Source organism: Lampetra fluviatilis, chromosome 41 (assembly GCF_964198595.1).
Source record: "Lampetra fluviatilis chromosome 41, kcLamFluv1.1, whole genome shotgun sequence".
Taxonomy (NCBI): Eukaryota; Metazoa; Chordata; class Hyperoartia; order Petromyzontiformes; family Petromyzontidae; genus Lampetra; species Lampetra fluviatilis.
Window position 1 is genome coordinate 6,843,622 of NC_136315.1, and position 17,911 is coordinate 6,861,532.

General features: G+C 47.3%; 1 protein-coding gene across 1 annotated transcript in view; it reads right to left on the reverse strand.

Moving 5' to 3' along the window:
• Positions 1-9,016: 9,016 nt before the first annotated feature.
• LOC144946489 (uncharacterized) overlaps positions 9,017-17,911 on the reverse strand; it is a 45,962-nt gene continuing 37,067 nt past the window's right edge. Inside the window, exon 3 of the mRNA XM_078875420.1 lies at positions 9,017-13,093. Within this exon, the coding sequence (XP_078731546.1) occupies positions 9,582-13,093 (3,512 nt within the window). The 3' untranslated portion in view covers positions 9,017-9,581. The remainder of the gene's footprint in view (positions 13,094-17,911) is intronic.

Sequence of the window (17,911 nt, forward strand, 5' to 3'; positions counted from 1 at the left end):
GCGTTTGCGGCAGTAGATATCGTAGAGATAAAAATGGGCGTGGTCTAGGCGATGGGTTGCTTTACGGCAGTCGTGAAGCTTTGCGGCACCACTCTGCCCTATTTTTTAATATTATTATTTAATTGTAGATTTGAAGCTTTCGTGACTGCAAGGATTCATACTCTCAGGTTTTTTCGGTAAAGTCACGTAGGTAAAAAATACAATTGAAATTACTAAAAGTAATAATAGAAATAAAATAAAAAATAAAAATTTTGAAAATAAAATAACAATTATTTATTTCTATTATTATTTTTACACGCTTTTATTTAACTCACTCTGTTGTTGTCGTATCCTCAAATCTTGTAACTCAATTTTAACCCACTTCCCAATGTGGTATCGACTGCAAACTTGGTATACTTATGTCTTACTGATGACAATACTATATTCTATCATAAAATAAAATAAAAAATGTTTTTAAACATTATTTTCTTTATGTTATGTTTCGCCTTGGCTCTAATTGTCCACGCTCAACTGACGTTGTCTGTAAATCACCACGGTTCCTTACGTTATGGCAAGCTTCGGGGCCACTTCCTTGAGTCGTGGAGTTCTTCCATTACGAGTAGGGTACATTTCATTAAAGCGTGTTTTAAAAAAAAGTATTTTTAAATAATACTTTTGAATTCAGAATCGGAATGTTTATATTGCAGGAGGAATCCGATGAGATATAAAGCTCTTTTTCACACATGTCCAGTAGGGGCGGGTCAGTACGCATTGTCGCCACGTGGGTCACGTCGATTGGACCACGAGAAAGTGTCGTTTCATTTGCAAAGAGGTGAACTTTGATTTAAAGCTTTCGTGAGTGCAGGGATTCATCTTCTTGGTTCTTTCGGTAAAGTCACGTGGAAGGGAAATAATAAAATAATAAAAATATTAAACAATTAAATTCTCATTAATTGTTTAATAATTTAATTATTTTATTATTTCCCTCCTACGTGACTTTACCGAAAGAACCAAGAATATAGGGTGTGATCTTGTTCGCCAAAATCACAAAAAAAACTATTATTCGATTCATTTGTTGATTCTTTTTTGCGATTGTGGTTTGTGTCGAATATTTTAGAGTTGTGGATCCCCCTCTTTTTAAAATCCTTTATATTAAGTTCACTTGCTTGCTTGCGCGCTTACGATCGTGCAAATCTTTCGGTCGTTTTTTATTTAAATCCGTTATATTAAGTTCGCTTGCTTGCGCGCTTACGACCGTGCAAATCTTTTGGTCGTTTTTAACCCACTTCCCGTGATCCAATCGAGCTGACATTTTCCACACAGACTCGTTGTGCGTGACAATTAATTTTCGTGAAAAAAATTAGCACAATTTTACACTTTTTAGGAACATTTTTTTATATTTAATTACCAATTGCTTAATGCTGCCAGGCAATCATCTGACCCATAGGTGGCAGCCATCTCAAGCCAGAGGACGAGAGGACTCTAGCCGCCACGCATATAAAGGATTTATAGTGAAAAACTTTGTTTTTACGGGTTAATTTTTCTTCCTGATGGATGACGAACGCTTGTGTTGTGATCGAAACGTCGTAGTTTTTTTTATATTTTTGTTATTTTCTTTTAGGGGCCGTCCATAAATGACGTCACGCACCTAGGGGGGGGGGGGTCAGACATTTGTGACGATGTGTGACGAGGGGGGGTTTGAGAAATGTGACGTCACATCAAAATGCGCAACTTTAAATAAATATAGACAACACGTTCTACTTAACTAAATAGACTTTTTAATACATGTTTTCTCCTACAACATCAGAGTGCAGCGCCACACTATAATGACAATAGTTTAAAGCGATTTGAAGCATGTTTTGTGACGTCTTATTTGAGAGGTGGGGGGGTCTGACTTTTTATGACGTCGTGTGACCAATCGGAGTCAGGGTCGGGATCGAGCCCACGACCTCCTGCAACCAGGCCGACATGATCAGCCAATCAGCGAGGCTATAGATTTCAACAGTGAACACGTCTGCCTTGCCATACACGTGATCGGCTCTCTCGTATCGATTGTACTGATGTCCATTTCGGCGTAGGTACATGGGTGGTCCAGATGTCTTGGCACCCCCGTTTAATGATCTAAAACATAATGTATTTGTAAGGTTTATTAAAAACCAAAATGAATATGTAAAGGATAAAAACTATTAGCGGTCAATTAATTGGGGGGTCACAAGACATCTGGACCACCCTAGACATTCTCGCTTAAGTTTAGAGTAATTTTGATTTGTTACACGGATGATCCCGTTAGGGGCGATCCACTTAGTACGTGCGCATGGAGGGGGGTGGGGGGGTTAACCCAAATGTGTTCGCTTGCGTATGGGGGGGTCTCCTAACAATGTAAGTACGCATAGGAAACGGAAGGGGGGGGGTGTGAAGCCTCGATAATAATAATGCAGCCGGGGGTGGACTATCTTTTTGCTTAAACACGTTATCATTAATCCTTGATCGTTTCTGTGTGGATTAAATATCGGCTGTTCTATAGGATTCGGAGGGTGCGTCAGGCGTACGTACGCAGGTGGGGGGGGGGTGTAAAAAGTCCGCATGCGTACAGGGAGAGGGGTCAAGTTTTGACAGATTTTTGCGTTCGTACTCAATGGATGGCCCCTTAAGCCAATTTCCCGGCTATTTTACACGGGAGATCCGTGGTGCGTGAGCACAGCAGCAACAGCAAGGTCAAAAAAGTCCGAAAGGGTCCTTAAGGGATATTGCTGAACAAATTATGTGTTAAAGTTAGTCTATTCCATTGCCGATAACCACATTTGAAAAACCAGTGAACTCGCTTGCCGCACAGCAAAGACACGTCTAAAGCTTCGAACACGTTTGTTCAGCGTAAACAGTCGACCAAATACCCCCAGAGAGAAGCGGGAGCCCCCACAAAGCGGAGCAATTGCAGGAATGAGTTAGAGGAGTTGTACACCCCTAGCTGGCACTGCAACTCAGTGGCCTAAAATACAATGTTTCGCTCCGGATGATCGCTGCAAAGTATGATCTGTGTTTTGATTTAGTGTGCTGATCTTAACGGTGCATTGAAAAATGTTGACACTCCGACTGATGCTCCTGCTGTTGTGGAGTGACTCATGCAGCCAGCTATGGCTACAGAGTTTGGTAGTGCGTGTTGTTTACGTCGTTTATTGTGAAAATTCGGTCACAGTTCCTATGATCACTGTTTCATTGCTTTTATGGCTTTATTTTGGTGATTTTTTAAAAGTTTTTCGGTTTGGCCATGTTTGTTTGTTGTAGTACAGAGTTAGACTGATGGCTTTAATCTAAGTTGTCTTGTGGTTGTTGTTGTTGTTTGACTTGCATCCCACTGGGATTTTTGCACACAGTGTTGGTGTACGGTGCTTTTTCTGCAATATTTTGCTGTCTTTTCTTGGATTTTCTGTTTGCACATAGTCACTTTAAGATGTTTTTTTGTTCATGTTTTTGTTTTTTTGTTTGTTGCGGTTGCACCCGATTTAAGAGCCGAATGGCTCACAGGGCTATACCTAATAAATGAAACTTGAAATGAAACTTGAAAATGTATCACGCGGTGACTTGGGCCGCCGTGCCCTTTGTGTTCGCAGGTGCGACCACTCCTCAGTCCATTCTTGGGTACAAGTCCACTGGACACGATGACTGTGTAACCGGTTTGTGATTTTCGGAACCGGTAAATTATTCTTACCGGGTTGTCATTGAACAAGCCTTGTATATTCTACACACCCCGATGGCCGAGTCACAGCACACCTGCTTTCTGTGTATATAAATTGTGTATACTCTTCATAGGAATCCCCCGTGGTGCAATGGTTAACATCATTGACTTGCAATCCAGAGGTCATCGGTTCTATTCCCCGGCACGGTAGTTTGAAACAATGGTTACGTTCATTTTCTTGGTTCTTTCGGTAAAGTCATGTAGAAGGAAAATAATAAAAATAAAAATAAAACATAATAAAATTATCACGACGTTTCGGCCACAACGCCGCAAGCAGCCGTCCTGAAGAAGGTAAATACAGCATCCTAATTAACACTGCTAAGCTTGGCAGCGTATTTTAAGCTGACTGATAGAGTGTGGGCAGGGCCTTCAACCAGCAGTGGATAGATAAGTGCTGTAAATTAACACATTGTCCTGCAGAGGGAGCTGGTAGGAACGTTGGGTTGCTCGGTCAATGGCCAGGTTCAACAACGGCGTGGTGTATTCCTCAAATATGGCCGACTCTGAGGGCAGGCACAAGCCGGCGTGAGTAGGTTAAACGTTGACTTTTATAAGGGCACCACGGGGTGACCAGCCCCTCCCCACCCAGCCCCACCCCTCCCACCCCCACCCTGCCCTTTCCAACCCTCCCCACCCAGCCCCTCCCCACCCTCCCCACCCAGCCCCTCCCCACCCTCCCCTCCCCACCCAGCCCCTCCCCACCCTCCCCTCCCCACCCAGCCCCACCCTCCCCACCCTCCCCTTCCCACCCAGCCCCACCCTCCCCACCCTCCCCTTCCCACCCAGCCCCTCCCTCCCCACCCTCCCCTCTCCACCCAGCCCCACCCCTCCCATTTTTGGATTCACGACGGACGGACGGACACAATAATCCCCTGTGCGCTGGTGGAACCAGGAAGTTTCTACCAGTATTACTGGGATCAGTCCCTTCAAAAAATGACTGCTACTGACTCCCCACAAGATGACAGAAGACCCGTGTGACTCGTGCATCGGAAACATTTGCAGACACATCTGTGTATAGGGGATGTGGTTCGATTCAAATGTTTATTTTGTCATTTATTTTAAATGGGATAACATAGCAGTACCACACGCAATATAGTTTTTTTTTTTAAACACGGAAAGTCTAGTTGTCTCATAAAACTGTGAGAGGTGTGCATGGCAAACGTATTTTTCATGACGCAATAACCATATGGGTATAAAAAAAACGACAAGAACAAAAACGTTTGAGAATTTCTTCATGACGTCTTAAAGGATGTACTTCAAATCTCCATGTCAAATGAATAGTCCTAAAAGCCATTTATTGGTTAGTAAAGCATTTGTGCAGTGATTCAGGCACTTTTAAACCGACACAGTACTCTCCAAAATAATTAAAATCCTCTCGTCTGTACATTCCGTCAAACAACCTTACATTTATACCGTCCATATTGAGATTCTCAAATCTCCGTCTACGCCTTTCACAGCCCCCCTTCTCGTACTTCAAATACACCTTCTTAAAAAAAACCCTCTTAAAGCTTGCAAGATATCGTCTCGAGAACTGCAATTGTTAGTCCACTCATAATTATGGGAAGAAAATAACCCCAAAGAGTGATGCTCTGTGCAAACCCCGTGCGTGCATATGCACAAAGTCCGATGTGTATGGCCACCATCGTTGCAGATCTCCTGTTTTAGCTTCCCCACATTTTATACCCAATCACAGGGACTGCTTTTTGTTATCAACTCCACAGGATATACAGGGTGATGTGCCACAGGTGGCTCCGTAGAGTGCATCACGATTGGAAGGTTGCGAGTTTTAATCCCAGTTGAGTAACACCTCAACCTTTACAGCGTTAATATCAGTAGCATTGTGTAAAGCTAAGAATACAGTACTGGAATTCAACAAATGACCCAGGAAAGCCTTGTGGAGTCTCAAGGCTTTCATATTTGAGAGTCTTACATTGGGATGTACTGTATGGCCAATTCCATTGCTGTATGTGGGGTTGTTTTTAACATATGGGACACTGCGGAACCTGAAGAATTGCCATCCTGCCATCTCACCACCTTGCAGACCAAGTCTATAAAACTAAACTTTTTTTTATTTTACCAGGAAAGATCCACTGAGCTATATAGCTCTTTTTCAGAAGCGACCTGGCCACAAATAATGGCTCAACAAAGTGGCTTATCACGTGGAAAATTATAGCAGTAAAATACTCTAAACACATGTTTCTTAATATGGAGGGAAAAACTGGAGGACCCGGAGAAAAATCCACGTGACAGCCAACGGTGAGAACATTCAAACTCCAAATATACAGGTGCCAGGGTCGGCTTCGAACCCACGACCTCCTGTTTCCCAGGCCAATGTAGTTAACATCTCCTAGCCACCGTGAACACTGGACAGTCAGAAGCGACCTGGCCACAAATAATGGCTCAACAAAGTGGCTTATCACGTGGAAAATTATAGCAGTAAAATACTCTAAACACATGTTTCTTAATATGGAGGGAGAAACTGGAGGACCCGGAGAAAAATCCACGTGACAGCCAACGGTGAGAACATTCAAACTCCAAATATACAGGTGCCAGGGTCGGCTTCGAACCCACGACCTCCTGTTTCCCAGGCCAATGTAGTTAACATCTCCTAGCCACCGTGAACACTGGACAGTCCCTGGAGAGACTGCTCACAGTCATGGGAATGTGAAACATGCTTCACGGACTCAGGCTTGCTAATGGAGAGAAGCACTCTCCATTACACGTTTGAGCATGGAAAATTTTCAATTTTGTAAAGGATGTCAGCTTGCATTATAGCATTATTTAAGTTATGCACAATGATAGAAATACTGTAGTGTCATATTTTTTCCCAGTTGTAGCTTTCTTTGCAAATTTGTATTTTTCTGATACTGCTAGGAACATAACACATTCCCTTAAGCTAATGCAACTTCAGCACATTTCCCATTCCCTTCTCGTATAATCATCACAAACATCAACAAAAGGTTAAACACCAAATATGTATGTAGCCAACCGTGCTAACTAGTTATTTAATTGGCTTTTGCTGGAAAAAATGCTCCTAACGGCAGGCCAAAGCTTGTATTCAAAGACTCATAATTTGCATTCAAAGACTCGTAATTTTTTATGCCGTTAGTCCCTGAGAGACCACACTGAGGGTCTAGATTTGACGAGTGCATCATTACTCGTGTTATAAACACTCCAGCACAAAACACCGTTGCGAAACCCTTTTAAACCTTGGCTGAAAATACTTTTACCACTCACATCATGGTCACTGAATTCTGATGGCAAAGAAAACAAACTGCTACATATTCCAAGGAAGGATGCGTCGATTCGTGTGATAAAATGTACCTTTGACACGTGTGCCAAATTATCCAAGTTGTGCATGTGAGAATCGATTATTTGAAACGTCTATGAAGTTTGTTTGATCCATATACGCGTGGGCTGCACCAATGATAATGCAACTGTAGGAGTTGATTGAACTGCTAAATGGGGATGAAGCTGAAAACAAATAAAGTACACGTGCAAGATCGAAGAAAAGAGGGAATTATCCGTTCTAGGGAGAACACGACACAATACAGTACCACCCCATGGGATTTTTAACCAATTCGATGTTGGTGAATTGTAAGTACACAATGAAACAATCATGTGTTATGGTAACAACGCAATAACACAATTATAACATGATTTTTCACAATGACGTGGCTAGTTGCATACCGGTTACACCTTATCCACTGTACGATTCATAAACGGGACTGATGTCACACGCCAAGCTATTGGAAATGCTCGTGGATAAGCACAATCAGGACTTACAATAAAAATTCGTAGAATTATTGGGTCAAAAGGGTTTGTTCATGAATATATCTCTCCGTTTACATAAACTAAACATCACAAGCTTTTACACGTAAGGCACCCATTTGGTTTACACAGAAAGTTCAGACCTCAGGGACCATGCACACGTCCGTCTGCTTGTGTGCACCGATTGCTGATGGTGAATTTTGAAATGGGTGGTTGCACTTTTAAATCCAAATTGAAAACTCAATTCTTTAAAACAGCTTTTGTGTTTCGTTGTATGTCCTTCCCCCACTCCTCCGATGAGCACGGTTGACTACGTACGGTGCGAAGGGGTTCAACATACGACTGTGCGTTTGTCCTTTCCACGTGGAGTTGACCACCATCCCATGTGACGAGACCCTATTTTTTAAAATAACATTACTTCCCTGCAAGCGTCACCAACCTCACCAAGCCACCAGTTCTCTCGTTAACAGACTTTTTTCGGGGGCTATTTGGTGTCCAGCAGAGGGCAGTGCTGCAAACTCCACTGTGCTGTGCGTGTGTCTATACCTGGATTCCCTCGTTATTGACCAACTCGCTATGCGCAATTTCGGCTATCCGCGAATCGCATCTGGAATTCGACACGACCACATATAAAGCGAGAAAGAAAGTGATGAGATTTAAAGTAAGTTCAATTATGAACTATTATTTAATGCTTCAAAACTGATTTTTTTGTTTTGTTACTTTATATTTATTGTAGCCAATTTTTACTTTTTGTGTTATTATAATGTTCATGTATTTAATAGTTTTTTTAATGTATTTATGTAAGGTAATTCATAAAATATTTGCTAGTCACGAACATCTCCAGAACGTATCCCTCGTGAATAACGAGGGAATACTGTACTTATTCTCACATCTATGGTCCCCAACCTTCACCAACCCGCACTGACCAGCGAGGTCAAGTATGGTCACCCAAACCCCACGACCAGCACGGAGTGTGGAGACCTTCACCCAGTCGTGGATTAACAAAGTGCCGTACATGTATTACAATTAGGAATACATAAACAGGTAGGAAAGGGTTTTATTTAATGGAAATAAATTAACATTTAATATATCGACCAACCAGCCAACCAACCAAATCAAATGTATTCCAGTAATATGTTTTTAAACAAGCTGGGCTGATTTCTGATTCGGTAAGTCCAATAACCGGGGAGTGTCCTGTCCAGTTGGTGACTTTGTGTTTGGGGTAAAAGGCATTTAAAAAAATGGGGGTCCAAAATGTAATCGCAACCAAGCTTAATTTCTGTTACCCACAGTTCACCAAAGCAACACATCATAGTTTTAAACCAGTTGTTCAGCTTGTGTGAAAAGAACAATCGGTGATGAAAATATAAATATGCAAGCTCTGCGTATACATTTCCACATCATCACAGTCAGCAGCAGAAAATTAGTGGGAAAGTGGATATTTTATAACACCCCTCCAAAAATAGTGCATGCCAAAATTTACCTTCTGCAGCTGCAATTATGTACAAGTACATAATGCTAATTATCGAACAAACCATATTAAAAAATTGGTGTGTACCAAATACTAGTTTTATTCAAAGGCCGAAGCGCTGGCTAATTTTACGTTTTGTCTGATTCCATTATTCGTACTACGCAGAGAGCAAGACAGTGCCTGTTATGGGATCATCATTCAGTCAATAGTGGCACACGTCACACGGTGGAAACACCTGGAAGCGATACCGCACACCTTCAAATATCATTGTCATTAACCACTAGGAGGCGCTGCTTTCATTCATGCAAGCGAGTGTGTTTCACTCTAAGTAGGCTGCAAGAGCAGAGCTCATTAAATAACTGTGCAAGTGCAAAACCAAAATTCTATGCTTTTTTATACTTTATTGTGAAGTCACAGGTCACCGTGCCGAGTCACCATATGAACTTCGCCCCATGAAGTTAGTTTACTCAGGCTTCAAACACCAGTCATCAAGCGACGCTGGCTCACTAGACACAGCAGAGCATGAACTCCACGCACAGAAGCCATTGGGTGATCTCATTTCTAGTAACTCATAAAAAATTAAATTACCCCTGAAGGCAGTAAACGGACGCAGGTCCATGAAAGGACTCAATTGGCAACCCCCGGCCTCCACACTTGGGCCTGTGCCCCGTTCTTCTTGGCTGAGAAGGACGGTCGAGGCGTGGCCACAAGAAGTGTGGCCTGGGTGCCCGGTTTTCCCAGCGACACTTGTGAGGGCTCGGCTGGGAGCGGGGGAAGCTGAGCACCAAACCCGGTGGGTCCCGCATTGTCGCCCGCGTGGCCTGGGTATGGAGGTGGCTGGTGTCCGCCCGGGTAGGCGGGCGCCAGGCCAGTGGGGGGCGGCTGCTGCCAGGCATTGACAGCCGGGATGGAGGGCACTCCGCTGGCTGCCGATCTGACCTCCATCTGGATGTGTGAAGTGACGCGGTGCTGGTGAGGAGATGGAGGCGTTGTCAACTGAGAGTCATCCCCGGACGCATAATTAGTTGGCGGCACAGGGCCATTGAGCAGGGATGGCGCTGATACCAAGGGCTGAGGCCTAGCGCTAATTTGGGGCGACGACATCGCTTCCGCAGACGTAGAAATGCCGTTCATTTGCTGCGGCAAGACTGTGGCAAACGACTTGGTTGGCTGTTGCTGTTGAGGTTGCTGCTGAGCCGGCTTCTCCACGCTCCTGACCTCCATCTGCAGCTGGGTCGTGACCATGGCTGATGCCTGATTCTGTGCAGCCAAGTGCGACCGCGTCGCCTCGCTCGCCTGCGCCGCGGTTGGAGGTGGCGCGTTCCTCGGTAGCGACTGAGCCTGTCGACCCGGGCCGCCTGCTGGTGCCGCCGCCGGTGTGGGCGGCGAGAATGAAAACATGGCCGAGTTGAGCTGGTAGGGCTGATGCTTCATTACGTCCAGACTCTCCATCCTGGGCTTAGGTTTCCCCTTGGTCTTGGCCGCCGCCGGAAACTTGGGCGAGTTCTGCGTCGCATGCCCCTTGGCCGCCGCGAGTGGGTAGAAGGGTGAGAGTATGGGGTTGAAGCCGATAGGGGGCGGCGCACGAATCTGAGACGAGTACTTCCAGGAGGATGGCAGGGATGGCGTCGGAGATGGGCCGCGCATTTCCTCCGCTGGAGACAATGTCCCATCCACGATGTACTTCTCCATGCGGCTCTGCCTCTTGGCGAAGAGCTGTGCACCCTTGCCCTTCATCTGTGACATGTCGCTGGCGAGGACAGCTGCCGCCGACTGCGCTGCCTTCTTGCGGGCGGCCACCGCGTTGTTCTCTGGTGAGTAGACGAACCGCGCGCCCTCCGCGGTTGGCTGTGCTAGTGTTGCCTTTATCTGCTGCTGCTGCTGTTGCTGCTGCTGTGGCTGCTGCGGTAGGTCATTGCTGACAGTATCAGATGCCCGGTACGAGGGGAGTGGATCGGACCTGGTGCCCGCTTGTGCCTGATGACTCCAAGAAGGTGCCTGGTTGGCCAACTGCGTGTATGCCTCGTAGCCCTGCACCTTTGCCATCGGCTTTGGCGCAACGGGTGGCGGGGACTTGAAGCCCTGCGCCTGTGCCTGCGTTTGCCAGAAGTTGGACGCCTCCGCCCCAAGGCCAAGGGAGTCCTCCTCGAGCCCCACCTCGAATTGGCCCTCCGGCTTGGTTTTGTCATCCAGGTTTTGCACGAGGGACAAGAGGTCAGGGTTGGGCGAGTTCTTTGGCGGTTCCTTGAAGGTGAACATAGCCTTGTTGCCCTGGTTGCGCTTCTTGGCCTCGGCCAAGATGCCGGACCTTGCCGCGGGGATGGAAATGCGCTGCTCCCTGGATGACATCTGCTCAACTGGGGGCTCCGGTGACCAGATCGCAGAGCCACGGTCCCTGTCGGTCGACGTCGACGCCGTGTCGGTGCCGAGCCCATTGAAGATGGCGGCGTCTCCACACTGTTCCTGCTCCGTGGACTGAGCGAACAGGGGCGGAGGAAGGATAACGCTCAACACTGGGGTCTGCTGCTGCTGCTGCTGCTGTTGTTGCTGCTGCTGCTGTGGCTGCGGCAGCGGCGTCACGGGTGTGGGCGGCGGCGCCTGGCTGTGCTGCTGCGTGCTTGCGAACCCCGCGGGCTGCGCGTAAGCGGGCGGGGGAGGCACGATGTTTGTCGATCCTGCAAACGCAGATTGGGAAGTGACCGGCTGGTAAGCTGGGGGATCACCTGTGCCGAGAGAAGGATTATTTGCGAACGCAGGCTGCGATACTTGTGGACTGGCGGGGGAGAAGTAGCTGTTGGAGGGGCCGCCCTCCTTTGACTGCTCGGCATCAGGGCAACTCCATGTAGATGCCGGTGCCGGATTGGCAGCGGGCGATGCCTCTGCGTAAGACCCTGCTGCTGCTGCCACACGACTACCATGCTGACCTGCGTTGACCCCGCGCTGAGGACTTTGTGCCGAGACGTAGTTTATGTTCACCGAGGGCCTCTGCCTCGGTGCGACGACGGCTGGGGAGGCCACCGGAGTTGCCGCAGGGGTGACCGTGGCCTGAGCGCTCACTGCGGGGTGCACATTCACTTGAACGACGCAGGGAATCTCCGGTGCCTGACCCTGCCGCTCTGGAGGATTAGGCCTCAGTGGGAGTTCATTTCCAGCAACCTGGTTGAATTGTGCGGTCATCTTGGGAGCGGGCTGCGCAGCAAACGGCGTTGCTGCACGGTTCTCGATGGGACCTGCGGGCGTGAACGGACGGGCGGTGCGGTTCACGACATTGGCCACCTGCTTGGTCTTGACCACCACCTGCTGCTTGTGCTGCTGCTGCTGCTCCTGTTGGAAGCTGTCCACCTTTACAGATGAACTCATCATCTCCTGCGCCATGCTCGTTTGGGCCACACTCGCCACCGAGCTGCTGTTAACGGTCATCTGCTGGAATGCCGTCGCTCCGTTACCAACACCGAGGTTGCCGGCGCTCGGATGAACTTGATGAGCAGGCGGGACCTGCATCATGGGCTGCACGAAGGCGCACGAATTCTGCGGTGCGGCGTTATGCAGCTGAACGCCGAGTGGCGGCCCCTGTTGGGAAGAGCGAGGTTGCTGCGCCTCCCCGCATGCCGGGCGCTCGAAGAATTTGGCCCTCGCCTCATGCGGCTCCGGGCCCGACCACGGGGCCGGCAGGTCCTCCGTGCCGAGGAAGACCCACTCGTCGGGTGCGTCCCCGTTCACGGCCGGCTCCGCGCCGGCGTTCCTCTGCCGCTTCTTGAACATCTCGGCCCCCCTGCCGGTGAGGCCATCGATCGTGCCCAGCTGGGCGACGGCGGAGGCGGCCGCGGCGCGCGCTCGCTCGGCCTCCATCTCCTGCTCGAGGTCGGTGAAGGCGCTGTCCTCGTCGAGGTCGGACTCGCTCGTGTACGGCGCCGCGTCCGTGTCAAGACCAGCGTCCGTGTCGACGCCGCCGTCCGTGTCGTCGCCCTCGCCAAAGCTGACGAGCGTGTAATGCTTGGCGCGCCGCCGCCGCTTCTTGAACATAAGCACCCCCCGCGAGTGGGGGTCTGGCGCTTCGGTGAGCAGCGACGCGATAGTCCGGCACTTGGTCTTGGCCTCCTTCACCTGGCGATCGGACGAGCTCTCGCCGCGATGTAGCCCTGGAAAAGAGAGACGAGGCGGGATGGAGTGAGCCAAAGACAAAGGTGCCCTACACAGCCTACACAAGTGGTTGGGGCAAGAGCTGTTAAAGAAGCACCAATGAAGGCTGGCACGGTGCACGAAAGGGTATGGGCAGCATCACGCCAGGTCGCCTACGTCTTCCGAGTGCTGATGTTTTGACACACTGCACCAGGTACTCATTTAAGGCCAAGCTAACTTAGGGAAGGGACAGATAATTACCACTGATGGTAACTGCCGGGTTCATGAAACAACTCGCTTGCCACTATGCCACCAATCTCTGGAACAGGAGGAGGCACTGAATTGCTTGGCAGTCATATCAGTGCTGGTTTTGCACGATGGGTCATCCTATTTCTGCTCTGCAGATGGGCAATGGTCCATCTCCGGAGTGTTATTCATCTAAACGACCGTGGACTCGTTGTTGGCCGAGTCGACACAAAGCCGGGATTTTAACTCTCAACCTTGCAACTTGTCAGTGGAGCGCTCTGCCAAACAGCGCAGCACTCAGACGCAACATATTTTACTTGCAGCGTTTATGACGACAGCGGCGAAGTTCTTTCCACCAGTGCTTGTGCACTTCTGCCAACACGGGCTTTTAGGTTTGTTTGAAATTGAGCACAAGAGGCCAGCCAAGAGGCAGAGAGAGTGGGAGAGAGACGAGGACACTAAACATAGCACGTGTGGCTAGTGACGCAACGCAGACGCGTTGTGGCGTGATCGTGAAAGCCTCTCTGGCTCTGTGGCTGTGGCCCCGTGTGGTTGAAATGAAGTCGTGATGCCACCTGTTGCCGAGTGGTTTTTAGCATGGGGCCTCTCGCTATGACCCCTGGGAGGGTGGCTTTTAGCAGGGAAGTTATGGGTTTGGCGATGAGGCTTAAATTTGGGAGGATAATATCCACGTACGAAAGGCAAAGATGTTTTTCTCCATTAAGCTTTAAAGAATGCTAGGAAACAGTGGTGTTAGCCAGCACCTTTTTAATTATTAAGTGCAAAACATATTTATTTACGAACACTCTTCAATATAGTTTGTGTATATCATACTTGTGGACAATAAGCAATAAGCCCATCCAAAGCTGGGAAAATGTTGATACAATCCAATCTAAATAGTTAATACACAAGCATTACTGAAATGCGGCAATACTAGGGTTGTAAAGACATTTACTGAAATATTTAAGTTGGTTAACCCCAAGCAGTCTATAACAAACAGTTTTTTTCTCAAAAGTCTCTGATCAACTTACCAATGTTACTGACCTAAAACCTTTTCATTGACCTATGACCCTTCTGACTCCAATGAGACAACACATGTCAACACTCAGGTCTGTGGTAGTGGAATCCTGTAAACAGATATACAAGCACGTGCTTTACACACTTGTGTCCACGAACCAATCTTCTAGTTACGCGCTTGCTAATGGCCTGCATGGTCCTGTGCCAGAGCACTCGCAATCCGAAGCTTGGGAGAAGACATTGTGCCTTTGCAGTTGATCAAATAAATACCACTTTGTGGAAGAGTCAAACAACGGTTGTCTTCTGGAAGAACTTGGCCTCCGACAAAGGAATGTGGGATTTTCACCACTGGCATCGTGCTGCCCAACGTTAATTTGACCAGGGAGATAAATAAATGACTAAACGATTTATGGTGACCGACTTCACTGCCGGAATCTTCCAAATTACAATACAGTACAATTACAATGAAATGTAGGTGACCTAAAAGTTTGATTTCCGCTGACATCAGTGACATCAATCGCAATTACGGAAACAACGGGAGCCTTTCAATGGCGGAGTCAGGATTTTCAGGTAGGGGGGGTAACCCCTCCAGCAATGAAAAATGATAGAGGAGTTGTTAGTACGTAAGGACTTGTCCCTTGCTGTTTATTTAACGCATGTGCGGCGATGGCACAGCCATCGATAGAGGGTCAAATTCGAACCGCGTTGTGTGATCGGCATCGCGCTCGCTGAAGGTGAATGCCTTCAGGGAAGTCGTGTACTCTGTATACGCAACTGCGCACAATTCTGAGTCACTTATAACTGCTGTGCCGTTACTTATTGCGAATTATTGACTCAGACTATTGTCCGATCATCTCATAGAGTCCCTGGCACATAATATGCTACACAGTGGCAGTGGGGGTCGCAAAATGCCGATGTATTACTAATAAACCCCAATGATCCGATCGAAATTAGGGATTTCGATCGGATCATTGGGAGGGCACGTATCCCCCCCCACAGGCTCTGCCAGTGGAGCCTGTTTCACGATGGATTGACAAAGGGCTATTCTTTAAAAAAAGATAACATCATGAAGATTGTCACGATATTATGTTTCACGATATGATACCATGATTTTTCATGACACAACGATTATCACAAAATCAGTTTCCCTTATTTTGCAATTGTTTCACATGATTAGCGCCTTGTGTTTTATGCTGTGCTGCACCTCCAATACGAACAACGTTATTCGGCTGCAGTTCAATCAACGTGAGCTTTCCCTAGGCCTTTGAATCTTTGTGACTTTATAAAGTTTTCCATAACGTTCATGAAGGAAATAGTGCCAATTAAACCGTGACGAACATGATGATGTCATATTATTGCCATATTGTTAAACTACTCGAAAAAACTAAAACTCAACACATTCAACACATGTTCCGGGCAATGGCCCTTCTTCATAGCAGATGAAAAGGAACTTCAAGGCACTCCGCACCTCCGATTAACCCAATTGACCATTGCCCAAAACATCGTCTCTTATTTATTGTGTTCTTTTAAGGCCACGCACAGTGTTATTGACGTATATATGTTGAACCTCTTTCGCACCGTACGTAACTAATCGTGCTAATCGGAGATGCGGGAGAAGGACAACAAACTAAACACAAAAAGCAATTCTGAAGAAATCAGTTTTCTATGTACTGTATATTGACGAATGTGTTGTTTTTGTTTTGTGAATTGTGCTTTTGCACGAGCGGCAGTATCACCAAATAATAAAATAAATACTATTTAAAGCGCTAATTGAACCTTATGGCGGGACCCCGGGGTCCCGAATAAACAGAAGTCAAAATCGTTAATAATTTATTTATTTTTGGCAACTCCATCCCACCACGCACATAAACGCCACGACCCACCTGGCGCGGATCATTCTGTTGTCAAGTCGTGTCCAAGCGCAGCAGCGAGAACGAATGAGCAGAAGAGCTGAACAAGCGAATGCTGCACTCCTTGCTCGGTTATGGGCTGCTCAAACTGCCTACATGACTTAAGTCCTTCATTTGTCATCACGGTATGCATAATACAGTGAAACTGCTCTCTTATCTACATTATTATTTGTGATCTACCAATGTCTGCAGCCAGGATAACCTGCAGATATTTAACAGATGAGATGCGTTGCACCGTTAATTCCTCCTGTTTGATTATAATACTTCTCTTGTCCGTATGCAATGCGGATAAGAGGAGTGGAGACCCACTACTCTGTAGAGTGTAGAGTGACATTGGTATAAACGCTTGTTACAATATGAACAGCGCATTGAAAGCGCGTACTATTTTATGCACCGTCTACAAAGTGTGTTCCCAAATCCACACTGAGAAACACGACGATTGGCATAGGTGTATACATTATTTTTTCGATAGTGTATTTAAATAGAGGTACTGCATGTAAGAAGTTTCCAGTTTTAAAGGCATAGCTTAACAAGACAACACTTGCCACCATCCTTCAAACCCATTGGTGAAAAAGAGCTAAGTTTTTGTTAACATTATAATATCATTCATAATCAACGTTTTTGGGTTTAGATTGCGTTATTTATAAATGTGTCGTAACCCTCCACCACCCGACACGGTCAATCAGTAAAAAAGTGTCACGTTGACAAAAGACAAATAGTTCACTGCTTTAGCCCACCGGTGTGTTGAATATCGCGATCTAAACCAAAAAACGTTGATTATGAATAATATTGGTCGCGAAAGCCTACGTGTTAAACTGATTATAATATAATATTTACATTATAATATAATGTTTATGCGAGAGCCGGGGGCTTATGGGACCCCGGGGTCCCGCCATAAGGTTCAATAATCGCCATAACATTCATTCATCATCATCAGCAGGAGCAGCAGCAGCAGCAGCTCCATTGCAGTGGCATCCGCATACGATATGCCACGAAGGCCTCCCCCACCATGAGTCACCCCCCTAACATTAGCAGACGAGGCTCTGCCATCCGTGCCTTGCAGGAGCGACTATATTTAACACAAGCGCCACAGACGTCAGGCCAGAGGCATGCGGGCCTGTCATGCCTCGCCACCTGCCCGTACGCATTGACCGCCTCGTGCACACAGACAAAGGTCCCCCATATAGCCTCAACAGACTGTTGGGGCAAGTGCCGTTGGCGAGTAGCACCATTGAAGGCTTGCACGAAATACACGAGGGGGTGCCATGGAAAACACCACACCTTTGTCTCCCCAGTGACGATGTTTTTATACATCGCGCCAATCAACCTAGCGGAGGCCCAGGACCAGTTCAGATAATTGTCACGGGTGCTGGCACGAGGATATCGAACTCGGATCGTCCGGCTCGTAGCGCAGCACGCCAACCGCTGCACTAACGCCTCGTGCACACACACAGACACGTGTGCGAGCCAGGCGGCACACTCCCAGTACTCAAGAGCTCTGCAGGAGAGGGTTGGTGATTTTGCGGAGCAATGGGTAGGAGTGCGTGATTTGAGTCCCGAGGCGAACCTGGTTAATACTCTGGGTGTACTGTATTAACCGTTAAGCACGAGGCGTCGTCTGATTTGCAGCGAACTTTAGAGGTCCTGTGATGCTATTTTAAGAGT